Source organism: Gopherus flavomarginatus, chromosome 9, assembly GCF_025201925.1.
Source record: "Gopherus flavomarginatus isolate rGopFla2 chromosome 9, rGopFla2.mat.asm, whole genome shotgun sequence".
NCBI lineage: Eukaryota > Metazoa > Chordata > Testudines > Testudinidae > Gopherus > Gopherus flavomarginatus.
In genome coordinates, this window is record NC_066625.1 from 48,482,839 (window position 1) to 48,499,484 (window position 16,646).

Below are 16,646 nucleotides of genomic sequence, written 5' to 3' on the forward strand. Positions count from 1 at the left end.
AACCAGAACAAGTCAGTTGTAAACTGATAAGAAAATCCATAGGAGTTTACATCAGTTTAACTAATTTATTTTTAAACTAATTTTAGTTTAACTTGTGCAACTTTTATGTGTAGATCAGGCCTGAACAAGTTACATATCAGTTTGTTGCTATGAGATGAGTCAGAACATAGAATACTACCTTAATTCCGTTATGTTCATACTTCATGAATCCCATAATACTATAAAATTCACAGTTCCTCTTTTCAGAGAGACATTGAGGCCCAGTCTACATTATGATTTTAGGTTGAATTTAGTAGTGTTACCTCAATTTAAGCCTGGACCTGTCCACACGACGAAGCCCTTTTTTTGACTTAAAGGGCTCTTTAAATCAATTTCTTTACTCTACCTCCGATGAGGGGATTAGCACTGAAATTGGCCTTGTCGGGTCAAATTTGGGGTAGTGTGGATGCAATTCGATGGTATTGGCCTCCAGGAGCTATCCCAGAGTGCTCCATCGTGACCACTCTGGACAGCACTCTCAACTCAGATGAACTGGCCAGGTAGGCAGGAAAAGGCCCGCGAACTTTTGACTTTCATTTCCTGTTTGGCCAGCGTGGAGAGCTGATCAGCACAGGTGACCATGCAGAGCTCATCAGCATGATGTGCACATTGCCGGGTCAATTTCTTGTTTTGATCCACACCACCTATCTTTTACATCGTAGGCTGGCAGCAGATGGTGCAGTATGACTGCTAGCCATTGTCATCTCCTGGGTGCTCGGCAGAAGATGCTGCATTACGATTGCTAGCCATCACCATCTCCTGACTGCTCGCCAGAAGATGATGCAATACGACTGTTAGCGATCGTCATCTCGTGGGTGCTCGGCAGAAGATTGAATAACCTAGCTGAGTCACTCCCATGTCTGCCCAGGCGCCTCTGAACGACCTCACCGAGGTTGGCTAAAAGAGTACCCAGGAGTACGACGACAATGGCTACCAATCGTAATGCACTGTCTGCTGCCAAAAGGCAATGAACTGCTGCTGTGTAGCAATGCAGTCCCACGTCTGCCAGCACCCAGGAGACATACGGTGACGGTGAGCTGAGCGAGCTCCATGTTTGCCATGGTATGGCGTCTGCTCAGGTAACCCAGGAAAAAAGGCGTGAAACGATTTGTCTGCTGCTGCTTTCATGGAGGGAGATGGGGGCCTGATGACATGCCCCATCAGGCATTGGGATCTCAACCAGAATTCTAATGGGTGGCGGAGACTGCAGGGACTGTGGGATAGCTACCCACAGCGCAATGCTCCGGAAGTCGACGCTAGCCTTGGTACTGTGGACGCAGTCTGTCGACTTAATGCACTTAGAGCATTTTGTGTGGGGATACACACAATTGACTGTATAAAAACAATTTCTAAAAAACCGACTTCTATAAATTCGACCTAATTTCGTAGTGTAGACATACTCTCAGTTTCTATAGCTCCCTAGTTTAACCCTTAATATGCTGGGATTATCCACACTGCCAGTCAAATGATTGCCAGGATGTTTGAAGAAACTCAGAGGAAAAGTGTTACAACTAGAAAGTATTGTTACTGGATATATGGCTGAATAAACTGGCATTATATTCTGTCCAGAGAGATATTGGTATCATACCTGTTCATTATCTGTCCCCTTTTCCATGTAATAGAGCTTGTAGTTCTGGATTTCACCATTGCCCGACAACGGTGTGTCCCATGTGACAGTGATTGAAGTGGGTGAATTAGCATATGCTCGAATGTTTGGTGCTGGACCAGGAAGTTGAACTGGAATGTAAACATGAAACTAGTGTAAATTCAAACATAACTATTACATTTTACATTGCTAAACGTACTGAGGCAAATGCAAAAAGCAATCAACCCTGAAATCCTCCTTAAAACAGGTATTTTGGGTAACTGAACAAACCCATTAATATTACTGTACATTTTGCAGGCACAAGTTGTGTCCACAATGAGAGTCCACCCTTCTGCAAACTTATCCCTACATATTGTGCATAGGCTTTTAGGCTGCAACTGGGTGCTGGCTTAAGAGGCACTGAATCAGCCCGTCAGCTCATGAAAGGTGCCTAAGAGCAATCACCTATGAGCCTCCTGAGAGGAAGACCTATAAAGCAGGCAGGAAGGAAGTAGGAGGGAGGAACACGAAAGTGAGGAGTGAGGGCTTGTTGCTCCCAGCTGCTGTAAGAGCAAGCTGTTCCCTAAGGGGCTACTGACTGGTATTGCATTGTATATAGCTGTATATATGTGGTGGTGGGAAAGTACTGGGAAATAAAAGGGCACTGGTGTGTGAAAGAGTGGTCTAAAGCAAAGTTGTACCGCGAGCAACAAAGCGCTCATCTACAGGCACATTCTACCAACAGTGAATCAAACTCTACTCCGTTACACCAGTTTTATATAAATGTCACTTCCCTGACATAAGCATAAGCATAAAACTGGTGTAAAGGAGAGAATATGTACCAGTAATTTTCCACCCTCTTCCACACTACCTCAATTTCAGAATACCTGAACTCCATTTCATTAATTGGCAGATTGTGAGATATAGTATTGTCTCAAATGATAGAAAACATCATTTTTTTAATCTCATTATTTGCAAACCCTGCAGACCACAGAGCAACTTCTGATTTCAAAAGGAGTTCTACTGCAAAGGTACATTATATGCAGGAGCTTTTTATACTGCATTTCAGAGAGAGATTCTGAATGTACCTGCTCTCCATTCATACCAAAACAGAACTTGCTTTGAAGAACACAGAAATATCAGCCCAGCTGGTGTGATAGATGGAGCAAAATCAAAGAACCTCTGACACTAATACTTTCTTCCCTCTCTTCCTCCAAAACAAACAAAAATTATTCCATTCTTTGTGTCACTGTGAAAATTTCGTTTTTGAGGTAGAAATCTGCAAAGGCACTTACATTTACAACAAATGCTTTAACATTTGTAAACCACTTCCATACACTTTAAAAGGGATGAAAAATACATGCTTAAGTAATTATAATATGTTGATCTAGCTGTCTTTGTGTAGAGCACATTCAAAGTATTTGCACTTTCTATGCTCAGCTGAGGCAATTATGTGTGGAATACAGGAACAAGCGGTACAGAACAGAGATAAAACATTAACAAAACTAAAAAGTAATCATATTTATAGAAACCAAGGGTTGATGGGATCAGAAAGATCTTCACAGAATCATAAGAGATAAAAATTAATAGCCTGATTTTCAGAGCTGTTGGAATAACCCCATCTCCCACTGGGGTCAATGAGAGCTGCAAGCACTCAAGACTTTTGAAAAAAAGGCAATAAAACTACATTTTAAACAGCATGACTATAATAGGCAACATTCTGAGCAGCTGTCTGTTCTCTCATAGACTTTGTATAGTTACTGATGTTTTATTCCACCTAGCCATTATTGATAGACACAGCTCATTAACTACCAGACCCTCAAAAGCTCAACACAACTGGAAATATCACAAGTACCCCAGAAAATTCAGGTTTGGACAGAAGCAAGTTGTCACTCTTATCACCTTCCAGAATAAAGGCTACTCTTCAGGGAGAAACTCTTGGCTTTCAGAACTAAAAAAATGCTCTTCATTTTCTTTATGATTGGCAATCATATCCCATTCTTAAAAAATAGAGTTAGGTAGGGAAACAGACAAGACAGTTACCCATCTTTTCGTAACCATTGTTCTTCAAGATGTGTTGCTTATGTAAATTCAGTTCTAGGTTTGTGCATGCCCATATGTGCAGTCATCGGAGATTTTTGACTTAATGGTATCTGGAGGGCCAGCTGTGGTACCCCCATGGAGTGCCATGCTCATGCGTCGGTATATCAGGTGCCGCCGGCCCTATGCCCTCTCAGTTCCTTCTTGCTGACAACTCCAAGAGGGGAAGGCGGGCGAGTAATGGAATGGACATTGTTATCTCAATGAAGATAACAGTTTTTTCTTCTTCGAGTGGTTGCTCATGTTGATTCCATTCTAGATGACTCACAAGCAGCGTCCATGGAGGTGGGCTCAGAGTTCACAGTCTTGCATCTTGCAGCACTGCTCTACCAAAGCCAGTGTCTCAAGCTTGCTGGGTAAGCGCATAATGACAGATGGACAGATGACCAGTTAGTGGCCCTACAGCTCTCTTGGATTGGTATCTGTGCCAGGAAGGCCACCGACGGTACTTGTGCCTTAGTCGAGTGTGCCATCACGACTGCTGGCAGAGGCACCTTCGTCAGCTCATAGCAGTGGTGGATGCAGGCCATGATCGAAGACGAAACCCTCTGAGCAGAAACCGGGCAATGTTTCATCCTGTCTGCCACCACAACGAACAACTGTGTTGACTTACGGAATGGCTTCATTTTATCTATGTGGATGGCCAGCACTCTCCTGACATCCAGGGTGTGTAGCTTGTGCTCCTTATCCAACGAATGAGGTTTTGGAAAGACGATGGATAAGTATATGTCCTGGCCAGTATGAAACTGGCGAATAACCTTTGGCAGAAATGCTAGGTGGAGTCACAACTGGACCTTATCCTTGTAGGAGACCATATAGGGTGGTTCTGAAGTAAGCGCCCTGATCTTGGACAGGGCCAATGTTATTGCAACCACAAACGAACTCTTCCAGGAGAGAAGCAGGAGAGAGCACGAAGCCAAAGGCTCAAAGAGCCACATGAGCTTTGACAGCATCAGATTCAGATCCCTGGGAGGGATGGGATCCTGGACTTGCGGGTAGAAATGCTCCAGATCTTTAAAAAAACACTGATGCGGGGTCTAACCAACATGCCAGTGATGACCGGATGTGGTCCGGCACCTTGACTATCAGGTCTAAGTCGTGCCTGTTGGGGATGTAGACCGATGCCAGCCACGCCTCCAGTGGGGAGAGATGAAACCAGACATGATGGGCCACATAAGTAGAGACTACCACGTGGCCTAGCAACCGTAGGCAAGTGCAGGCGCTGGTGAGGGGGTGGCCCCTTACATGGGAGATCACGTTTGACATTTGCTTGGAAATGGGCCTCCGGAAGGAAGGCTGTGGCCCGCATGGCATTGAGGACCACCCCAATAAACTCTATTTGCACTAGTATGAGGGTTGATTTCTTTTTGTTCACTAACAGGCCAGGTTGCGACAGGTGGAATGCATCAGCTGGAGATCTGCACTTGATCCAGCAACCTGCCCTTGATGAACCAATCGTCAAGATAAGGATAGACCTGGACCTTCCAACACCTCAGGTAAGTGCCTACCAGGGCCATGCATTTTGCAAATACCCATAGGGGCAAAGAGAGGCTCACCATAAAATGGAGTAACTGTCTGTGTCCTTGGAAGATGAAAATAAGCATCTTTCAAGTAGAGAGCGGCGTACCAGTCTCCTAGATCCAGGGAGGGGATAATGGAGGCCAGTGAAACCATGCGGAACTTCGAATTCTTGAAGTACTTGTCGAGTCACTGCAGGTGAGGAATGGGTCTTAGGCCCCCTTTTGCCTTTGGGATCAAGAAATAGCAGGAGTAGAAACCTTTCTCCCCTCATTTCCTGAGGGGCCTCCTCCACTGTTCCCAGTTGTAGGAGGTTGTCTACCTCCTGAAACAGGAGTTGCTTGTGAGAAGGGTCCCTGAAGAGGGAATGGAAAGAGGTGGGATGCCTGACAATTGGATGGTGTAGCCCAGTGATACAATTTCTAGCACCCAACAATCCAAGGTAACCTATGACAAGGCCAAACAATAGGGACAGAGACAGTTGAGGAAAGGATGGGGTGGATCCAGGAAGTTGACTGTGGTATTGCTCTCGAGCGCACGCTCAAAATGCACACTTCTGGCCCCCTTGGTGTTTTGCTGGGCCAAGTTGTACAGGTGAATGGAAGGAGGAAGAGTGGTGAAGACTAAAACTAGTGTCCCTATCCCTTCTCCTTGTAGACCCCTGTTGAGACTGCCAAGGCCTTGGCGGCAGAGGCAGCCAGAATTGCTTCCTCACCGACTGAGAGATATACAATCCCAGTGAGTAGAGGGTGGCTTGAGTGTCCTTCAGTCTGTGCAGCCTTGCGTCCATTTGCTTTGCAAAGAGTCCAACCCCATCAAACGGGAGATCCAGGATCAAGGACTGCATCTCCTGGGACAGGCCTGCGGTCTGACCGCTGCTGAGGTAACCACCACTGGCCACTGAATCAGTCGCATTTCATGCCATTTGAAGGGAACACTGGTCCATTGTTGGACCCTCCCTGAATTCTTGGGGCCACATGCTGGGGCATGGAGTCCTTAAACTTATGGAGGGAATCCCATAAGTTAAAGTTATATCTCCCCAAAAGAGCCTGATGGTTTGTGACTCTGAACTGGAGACTGGCCATGCAATAAATTTTCCTCCTGAAAAGGTCCAGGTTCTCAGCCTCCTTGTTTTTTGGGGTGAAACTAGATTGCCCTTGCTTGGCTTTCTCATTGGCCGCAGAAACAACCAATGACTCTCGGGCGGGTGAGTGTACAAGTATTCGAACCCCTTGGCTGGGATGAAATACTTCTTTTCAGTCTTCTGGGAAGTGGGTGGGATTGAGGATGGGGTTTGCCAGAAGGCTTTTGCAATATTTAGGACCCCTTGTGCACTGGGAGTATGACACGTGCAAGGGTGGATGCGGACAGCACATTAAATAGTGTCTAGTTGCTCCACCATCTCTTCCACCAATAGGCCTAGGCTAGAGGCCACCCTTCGGAGCTGGGCTTGGTGCTCCTTAAAGTCATCCGGTGGGCTGGCATGAGAGGGCCTCGTCACAACCTCATCTGGAAAGGAGGAGGATGACTGGACCACTGGGAGAGGGCCTGGGGCATCACCCCCTGTGGGGGAAGAGGATCTTGGGGTGGGCACCTGCCCTTTCAGCCCAGCATCCACTTGTACTTCACGCACAGAGCCTGGTGCTGTCGGTGTCGTCTGATACTTGTCCGATGCAGCAACTGACGATTGGGGCACTGGCATAACCGAGGTATTCCAGTAAGACCATTGCACTGGCCACTGGCCCTGCTGCCAGGACGGTCTAGGTCATAACTGTTGGGGATATAGACTGATGCCAGTCAAGCTTGCAGAGGCCGGAGATGGAGCCGAGCATGGCTGGTCATGTAGTCCAACAACCGCAGACAGGTGTGAGCAATGGTGAGCAGGCGGTTCTTTACACGGGATATTAGGTCTAACATAGCCTGAAAACACGCTTCTGGAAGAAAGGCTCTGGCTCTCGTGGATCAAGAACCGCCCCAATGAACTCTATTTGCTGGAAAGGCATTAAGGTGGATTTTTTTCTCATTTATTAACAGGCCCAGGTCACAGCAGGTGGAACGCACCAGATCAAGGCTCCTCTGCACTTGTTCCTGAGACCTGCCCTTGATGAGTCAGTTGTTGAGATACTGGAAGACCTGGACCCCTCAACATCTCAGGTAAGCAGCCACTGACGACTTACATTTTGTGAACATCCTCGGGGCTGATGAAAGGCCAAAGGGCAACAGTGTGAATTGAAAATGGCGTCCATGCACTATGAAACAGAGGAAACGTCTGTGACCTTGGAATATGGGAAAAAAGTGTCCTTCAAGTGGAGGGCAACGTACCAGTCTCCTGGATCCCAGATGGGAATGATGCCAGGGAGGAAGAGTTGCTCATGAGAAGGGTCCTTGAAGAGGGACAGGAAAGATGGGGGAGTGAGGGAGGGGCAGCCAAAAACTGCAGGGTTTAACACCGAGAATCTATGTCCAGCACTCAGCGGTCCGAGGTGACCCGTGATTGGGCCAAACGATAGGGATGAAGATGGTTGAGGAAAGAACAAGGTGGATCTAGAGAATTGATGGGGCATTTCTCTCAAGTGCATCTTCAAAATGAGCACCTCTGGACCCCGGGATGCTCACCCAGCCCCAGCTGTCTGGGAGAGTGGGAGGAGGAAAGGTGGCAGCAACTAAAGTTCTTGTCTCTATCCTTTCTCCTTGCAGACCCCTGACGGGGCTGCCAAGACCTTGGCAGCAGGGTCAGCCAGACCTGCTTCCATGCACACTGCAGTGTATGCACGTCCAGCGAGCGAAGGGTGGCCCGAGTGTCCTTTAATCCACGCAGCCTCACATCAGTCTGCACTGAAAAGAAACCATTCCCATCGAAATGAAGGTCCTGGATAGAGGTCTGCATCTCTTGGGACAGGATGGCAGTCTAAAGCCAAGAGCTGCACCTCATAACCACCGCTGCCCTGACCACCCTACCTGCCTTGTCCGCTGCATCCCACACCATTTGGAGGGAGCACCTGGCCACTGTGGTGCCCTCCTCCACCAGGTTGCTGAATTCCTAGGCCAGACCCTGTAGGAAGGACTCCTTGAACTTATGGAGGGAGTCCCATAAGTTAAAATTGTACCTGCCCAAGAGGGCCTGATAGTTCACCACCCAGAATTTCAGGCCGGCTGTTGAATAAATTTTTCTCCCAGAAAGGTCTAGTCTTTTGGCCTCTTTATTTTTGGGAGTTGAACTAGTGTGCCCCTGCTCGTCCTTTTTGTTAGCTGAAGGGACAACCAGTGAGCCTGGAGGTGGGTGGGTATAAAGGTACTCGAACCCTTTGGTCGGGAAGAAGTACTTCTTTTTGGCCATTTTGAAGGTGGGAGGGATGGACGACCCGGTCTGCCAGAGGGCCTTGGCAATTTTCAGGACCCTGTCGTGCACTGGTAATGCAACACGTGCCAGGGTAGAGGCTGAGAGGCCACTGAACAAAGTGTCCACCTGCTTGGCCATCTCCTCCACCTCCATTTGGCGGTCTGGTCCCCAAGAATCCTGTGACCGCCTCATATGGAGATGAGGATGATGACGAGGCACCATCCCCGGTGGGGGAGGGAGGTTTTGGGATGGGCGCTGTCTCCTCTACCTTGACCTCCAAGCGGGTCTCATGCACCGAGCCTGATGCCACCAGCTGTTGCTCTGAGGTGACAGTAGAGGAGCTGTGCGAAGGGGACATCATCACCACCAGCATGCCCCTTGCACTCCGATAAGGCCACTGCACTGGCCACTGGTTGTGTGCCAAGGCGGTGACATAGACATAGATGCAGATTCATGTGCCTAATCGCACTGGTGGGATCTTGGCGAGGGGCTGAATTGCCCTTCTGTGCTAGAAGAATTCCCTTTTGGTGACCATGGCAGGGTTGTTGACACCTGCGTCTGCTGTAGTTTGAACCCACTGCCTCTTGTCCTGCTCTCTTTGGCAAAACAGAATAACTTCTCTTCATTTTTTTTGTTGCAATCTTTCACATATCTGAAGACCATTATCATATCCCCCTTTAATCTCCTCTTTTCCAAATTAAACATATCCAGTTCCTTCAACCTTTGCTCATATGACTTGCATTCCATCCCTTTGACCATCTTTGTGGCTCACCTCTAGATCCTTTCCAGTTTCTCTATATCCTTTCTATACATTGGTGACCAAAACTGGACACAGCACTCCAGAGTGGCACTATCACCTCCCGTGACTTGCATGCTACGATTCTGCTAATGCAAACAAAAATTGCATTTGGTTTTTTTGCAAGAGCATTACATTGCTGACTCATGCTGAGGTTTTGATCCACCACAACTCCCAGATTCTTCTCAGCGGTGCTGCTGCTATGCCAGTTTTCCTTGAGAAGGTGTTGCACTATAGTCAAGAATGAACATGCATGCTCTGAGGTCCAGTGGGAAGTGATCAAAAGACTTATTGAAAGTCTCTGGGTGAGGATAACAAGGGAAAAGAACTGTAGCAATATTATGGTAGGGGTCTATTATAGACCACCAAATCAGGAAGAGGAAGTAGATGAGTCATTCTACAAGCAGGTAACAAGATTAGGTAACACACATGAGCTAGTATTAATGGTGGATTTTAACTTTCCCTGATACTTATTGGAAGACTATTGCAGCACAACATAACACTGCAAATCCTGCAAATTATTAGCATGTGTAGGGGACAACTTTCCAATTCAGAAATTTGAGGAAACAACCAGGGCGTTACCTATTTTGGATCTGGCTTTGACCAACAGGGATGAATTAGTTGCAAACATGAAGGTGGTTGGGAACTTGGGAGGATGTGATCATGATCTGATATAATTCAAGATCCTATGGAAAGTAGGACATGAGACCAGCAAAACAAGGACACTGAACTTCAGAAAGGCAGACTTCAATTGACTCAGAGAAATTGTAGGCAAGGTGTCATGAAAAGACCAATTAGGAAGAAAAGAAGTCAAAAAGGGCTGACAGTTCTTTAAAGATGTAATACTATAGGCTCAATATCAAGCTATTCTGACACAGAGAAAAGATAAGAAGAGCCATGGGAGGCCAATGTGGCTGCACAAGGAGTTTTTTAGCTATCTAAAAACTAAAAGGGATACATACAGGAAATGGACGGAAGGTCATGTCACTGAGGAAGTACACATGGGAATAGTACAAGCATGTAGGGACAAAATCAGGAAAGCCAAGGAAAAGAATGAGTTACAGCTGGCAAGAAATGTTAGAGATAGCAGGAAGAGGTTCTTCAAATATGTCAGACAAAAGTGGAAGATCAAGCATGCTGTTGGTCCGCTGCTCAGTGGAGAAGGTGAGCTGAGAACAGAAGATGATAGGAAGGCAGAGCTCCTAAAGCCTACTTTGCCTCAGTTTTATCACAAAAAAATAACGTGACCAGATGACTAGTGAAGTTACCATTGACAATAAAGGGAAGGGATACAGATTGGGATAAGAAAAGAACATGTCAGAGATCTTCTCACCAATTTGCCTATTTAGAAACTGGGGGATTAACTCCCTGAAAGAAAACTATTGTCTTCCTCTCATGGATAAAAGTGACCCAGCCAAAATTGTAATTAGATCTGCTTACAAAAGTGGAGAGAACTAAATCTGGTTCACTCTGACGGTTTGAATTATTTGGTTATGAAACATTTTATTGAATTAGCACCAACAGCTAAGTCCATCTCGTGTCTATCTGTAAAAGGGCTTTTCTTATCCTAAGGGAGATTTTCAGTAGACAACTAAATATTTCAAACGAACAATTAAAAATGTATATTAATGCTTCCCAGTTCCTTTGATTCCAATCCATTTGTCTTCTTTACATCTATGTTACTAGAACATTATGGTTGCATGGTTAAGCACTCAAAAATGAGCAAACAAAAAATCAAGGACAGACATTATTACACAACTCTGCCTGCTTGTGCATACACATTACAATACTGTTACACCATCACAGACTATATTTCAAATATATTATTTTTTCCATAATCTTAGATGCACATTGTGACTCTAAGAGCATTCCAATGCCAGAGAGCAGGGTGCTCCCTGGTATCTAGCAGTGTCTTAGTGTGCCCCAAATCATTCTTGTCATAATCTGTATTTAAAAGGTGTCATGTAAGGTATGATATGCAAACTGGTAATGTGCTGATCATTAATAGTATTGAGTTGTGTATGCAGGGGTGATATATTTACAATTTTTCATATGTGCTGGAAATACATTCTAAAAATATGTTGGCAGGTAGGGCTTAACGTGTCTCTAAGGTAAATTAAGCAAAGAGAGACAATGGAAGTACATTCACATAAAAGGTAAACAAAGCCATCAGACTAGCAAGTTGGGAGATAGCCATATAATTATCATGACGAGGGAGAAGACTGCAAAAATTAACATTGTCTCAGCAAGCTGAGCCCCCAGAAGGGCTTCCTGACTGAACACACAGATAAATGTTGAGGATATAAGCAGAGAACCATATTGATGTCTTTCACCTGAAGGGACAATAAAACTAGGTGCTTTGAGCTCTGTAGTGGATCCTGGCTAAGAACTGTGGTGAGAAAACTACTCTGAACAAAAGGTTCTAGTTTCTTAAGTTATGGTTTACTCTTAGAAGCGTATTTTTTTTTGTTTAACCATTTCTATCCCAATTCCCTCTACTTGGTATTACTTAAATATCTGCTCTTTCTTAATCTTGGTTTATTACACAATCATCTCGGTACAGTGTTTCAAGCTGAACAATAAAATCCTCAGCCAAACTATCAGGTTAGTGCTATGCACTCTTTAAATGGACCAGAAAACTTAATATGGTTTGTGAGTGCTGCCGTGAGACGGGCTGAGCACTGCAGAGGAGATGGTCTGGGGGAGACTCGAGGGGCTGTTGCCGTCTCCCTGCAAGGAGTAACCAGGATGGTGGAATGCAGGGTGAGGCCATCATCCTGTAAGGAGGCTGCTGGTGTCAGGATGCTGAGCCACAGCTGCACAACTCAGAAGTATCCAGGACTACAGGGCAGGAAGTGACACAACCCCTTACAGGTCTGAGTGAATACCCGAAGTGTCACACATATATGGGTATATTGTACTGCTGTATACTACTATGTATATGCCAGAATCAATGAAAGTAAATTATATGAAAAGTAGACCACATTTCCACAGTATATTAGACTAAGTATACAGTACCTTAAAAGTAAACATTTACATGTATATACAAGCAAGTATTGTATATAATGCACTTGCAGCATCTTATTATGGAAGCATTGGTTGGTTGGTTCTATAGTTAAGGCTGAGTTGAATTTTGCACCTGAAGTAGGGATTCACCCACTTCGTTTCATATGACGAATACCGTGTATCCCTCCCCAAAATTACAGCACTTACTTCAATTTATAAATTAATTTATGAGTTAAAAATAAACTGAAATGGCTCCTTTAAGAAATTTAGTTCCCTGGGTCAGATTATTTTTGTCCTGAATGGTGTTACAGAATAACAGATTCTTCAAATTTTCCATACTGTGTGCGTATAGATAAAGAATTAAAAATTGTTTTCCCCATTATTCTTTATAACAAAACAACCTTAACTCTGCTCTAACATGTGGGGGAAAATGAAACTTCTTTTTAACCTGGGATTACAAACATTATAAACTAATCATAACTGTATGGTTAATTCACTGCAACGCTACAGGACGGAGCTAAGATTTAGGTGCCTTAACTATGTATTTTCATACCTTAGCTGTGAGGATAAGGCCTTTGTACACATATTGCAAGGCTTAAAGCCTAAGGCCTTCATCTACGGCCAGATTAAAAGAGCAGCAGTCATTAGCTGAGAAGCAGGAGGTCACATCCTCACACTCCATATAATTTGCATTACAACAATGTAATATGACAGGCTTCAGAGTAGCAGCCGTGTTAGTCTGTATCCGCAAAAAGAACAAGAGTACTTGTGGCACCTTAGAGACTAACAAATTTATTTCAGCATGAGCTTTCGTAACAATGTAATATGAGGTTGTTAAGAAGGACAACCTGTCCTAATGGTACCCACTATCACCAGATGAAGAAATGGAACTTAAGATGGTTAAAGAAAACTTAGTTTGATAGCATCCTGCCTGTCAAGAAATCACTTGTCAATAGTTGTGGTTGTGAAATCCTCATTTCTTTATTGTTTTGTCATTATGGTCCACACTTCTCTATTGTTTGTCTGTATGAGCTCTGTCTGATTCTTTGACTGTTTCTGTCTGTTACATAATTAATTTTGCTAGGTATAAATCAATTAAAGTGGTGGGGTAGGATTGGTTAGAAAATTTTGTTACAATATATTAGCATTGGTTAGTAAAATTTTAGTATAATGATTGGTTAAGGTACAGCTAAGCAGGCCTTAATTTTCACTATATAAACTGGGGTCCAAAAGGAAGTTCTTTGGGAACCAACTCCAGGATACAGCCCCATGAACAGAGCTGTCAGACCTCAACATTCTGCCAATGACACCAGGCAGAAACTGAAGTCCCCCAGATGGACCTGATCCTGATTGGCCATCAAGAAATGTTCATCTGTTTTATCGGGAGTAGTGAGCATTGTATGTGAGGCATGTGCATTCTGGTTTTTGGTGATTGTTAATAGAGGTTACGTAGGATATTACTGTGTAAGGCTCTTTCACTGGTAAAAGACCCCATAAACCTGCAAAAGATTAAGCCCTGACTCCACAAGGAAAGGGTGTTTGCTCTGAGTCCACATGGAAAGGGTGTTTGCCTGAAGCAGGAGTAGAGCCTGGAGCCCTAGGAACTTGGAAACGGTGGGTGTCTAAATTAAGAGGATTATGCCTTGAGCCCTAGGAACTGAGTAAAGGTGTGTGCCCTAGAGCAGCAGTTCTCAATCAGGGGTCTATGAGCCCTTTCACGGGGGCCACGGGGCCTCGCAGCTGAAGCCCCAATCCCTGATGCCCTTCCCACCCCACAGTGGGTCTGAAGGCCCAATCTCCGACACACCCTCCCTCACACGGCTGAAGCCTTGATCTCCAGCGCCTGCCCCCCGCCCCACCCTGCGGGGCTGAAACCAGGGGAGGCACGAGACTGAGGCTCCGATCCCAGGCGCCCCTATGGGGCTGAAGCAGGGAGGCGCGAGGCTGAATCCTGGAGCCCCTAGCCCTTATGCTCCCTGTGGGGCAGAAGCCCTGAGCACATGGGCAGAGTTGGGGACATGGAGAGCATTGCCCCCCCCACACACAAACTACAACTCAAGATCAAGGCAGTCCCAGGGGCCATTCCACGAGTCCTCCCCATCTCCTCTTTCCACCCCCTGGCCAGGTCGGAGGTGGGAAGCCACAGTCGGGCAGTGCGGGACATCTGCTGCTCTGGCTGGTGCCATCGAGCAGGGAGCTACAGCAGTCCTTCCTCTTCTGCTGGTGCCCCAGGTTGAAGCTGCTCCTCAGCTTCCAGTTCCCTTTGCTCCCACAGAGGCAGCTGGTAAGAGCCCTCCGGGACAAGGGACCACAGGGAAGCCCTCCCAGCACACAGACCCTAATACTCCTCTCCCATACCCTGAGCTATGCCCTCCCTGCACCAAGTTATCTCCTGTCTGCATGCGGCCCCAGTACCCCTCTCCCTGCACCCTGAGCTACCCACTGCCTGCACAGCCCCAGTACCCCTCTCCCTGCACCCTGAGCTACCCCCTGCCTGCACAGCCCCAGTACCCCTCTCCCTGCACCCTGAGCTACCCCCCTGCCTGCACAGCCCCAGTACCCCTCTCCCTGCACCCTGAGCTATCCACTGCCTGCACAGCCCCAGTACCCCTCTCCCTGCATCCTGAGCTACCCCCTTGCCTGCAGAGCCTCTGCTACCCTCCTCCCTGAACACTGAGCTACCCCCATCTGCACACAGCCCCTAGCCACCCCATTGCCTGCACACAGCCCCAGCTACCCCCTCCCTGCTTGTTGAGCTACCCCCCCCACACACAGTCCCTAGCGAAGACCTCCCTGCACCCTAAGCTGTTTTTAAACTTTTTGAGCTAAGCCCCCCACCTTTGAGTAATAATTTTTGGTGTGACCCTCCCCAACCCCAGACAGGCTAGGTGGCCTGCTGAGGTGAGTCAGAAGGTGGAGGTGGTGCTCCCTCCCTAGACCATGACATGCGGAGTTGGCTCAAGCCCTGTTGGCCCCTGCACCCCCCTTCCCCCAAATAGAAATCAAAATATGCCTATGCCCAAGGGCCCTGGCCTGAGCCACGCCTCCCGCTGGGCCTCGAGGTTTTTATAGCATGTCGAAGGGGGCCTCAGAGAGAAAAACCCCTGCTCTAGGAGTGTGAGAGTAACAGAGAATTTTGTGCGGATAACATAGCATGTTTGACTCTCTTAAGTTTATCCTTAACCCTGAATTTCCTGGGTTTATAACAAATATTTCTGGGACAATTACAACTTCCCAACCATTACAAGGTTAAGTTACACAACCTCAACTCCAGGTTAACACTTTTTAAGCTGTTTGTAGTGTTACTATAACCGTGCTACTCCCAGGATATGAGAGGGACAAGGGGAGTGAAGTAATATCTTTTATTGGATCAACTTCTCTAGGAGAAAGAAGTAAGCTTTCAAGCTCCACAGAGCTCCTTCTTCAGTTCAGTTTTTATCTGGACATGTTAATTGAAGCAGTTTATATTGTCACAAAATAGAACGTTAATTCAAATATATTAAGAAATGTTAATATTTAATTCTAATTTGTAGGGATCTATATATTACAATATTAAATTTATATTTCCAAATATAAATGATACAGACTAGCTTAATATCAGAATATGAGGCAGACTTGAAAAATTCAGTCTAAAGCTACACTAGTAAGATCAGCAAGTGCAACCAGAGCATGAATAGCAACTTATTGTGGGAAAAGGCCAGGAGAAGGAAAAGACTGTTTGCAATGGCAGTTGTAGATCTAGGTCAATGAAAGTCAGTAAGAGGCAGAAATGTTCAAGGCTTACCTTCAGGCTGAGTCGCCACCTTCAGTGGTACTGAGCTCTCTCCAGGGCCATGTTTGTTTTGAGCCACAACCCTGAAAACATACACGGTCTCTGGCATCAGGTTTTGGATTGTCACTTGCATCTCTCCAGGACGACTTGTATTTTCAACACGTTCCCTTTAGGAAAGAAAAGATTTGGGCAGGAAAGCAAAAGTGAAGATTTATCATTGATTAGTAAAAGGATAGTACAAATCTAACAGACATGCTGTTTGTACATATCTAACAAGTAATTGATATGATTAATTATATTACATTGATTGCACTTAAGACAAACAGCTTCTATTTCTGCAGCTTCATTTTGAACAAACATAGCAAAGAAAAAATGAGGGGAAGGGCAGGGCACTGTTTTGTTGGTTTGTGTTATTCTTCATAACCAGATAATAATTCAGCTTGAAAATCTGTCACAGAAGTCCAAAGCCCTGGGAGGAAAATTAACAACT

General features: G+C 45.7%; 1 protein-coding gene across 10 annotated transcripts in view; it reads right to left on the reverse strand.

The window, feature by feature from the left end:
• The window catches only part of NEO1 (neogenin 1), a 549,782-nt gene that overhangs the window by 88,419 nt on the left and 444,717 nt on the right, over positions 1-16,646 (reverse strand). For all 10 annotated transcript variants that reach the window (XM_050968064.1, XM_050968062.1, XM_050968067.1 and 7 more), the window contains exons 9-10: positions 16,169-16,323; positions 1,628-1,776 (exon numbers count right to left, since the gene is read on the reverse strand). In XM_050968064.1, the coding sequence (XP_050824021.1) occupies positions 1,628-1,776; positions 16,169-16,323 (304 nt within the window). The remainder of the gene's footprint in view (positions 1-1,627; positions 1,777-16,168; positions 16,324-16,646) is intronic.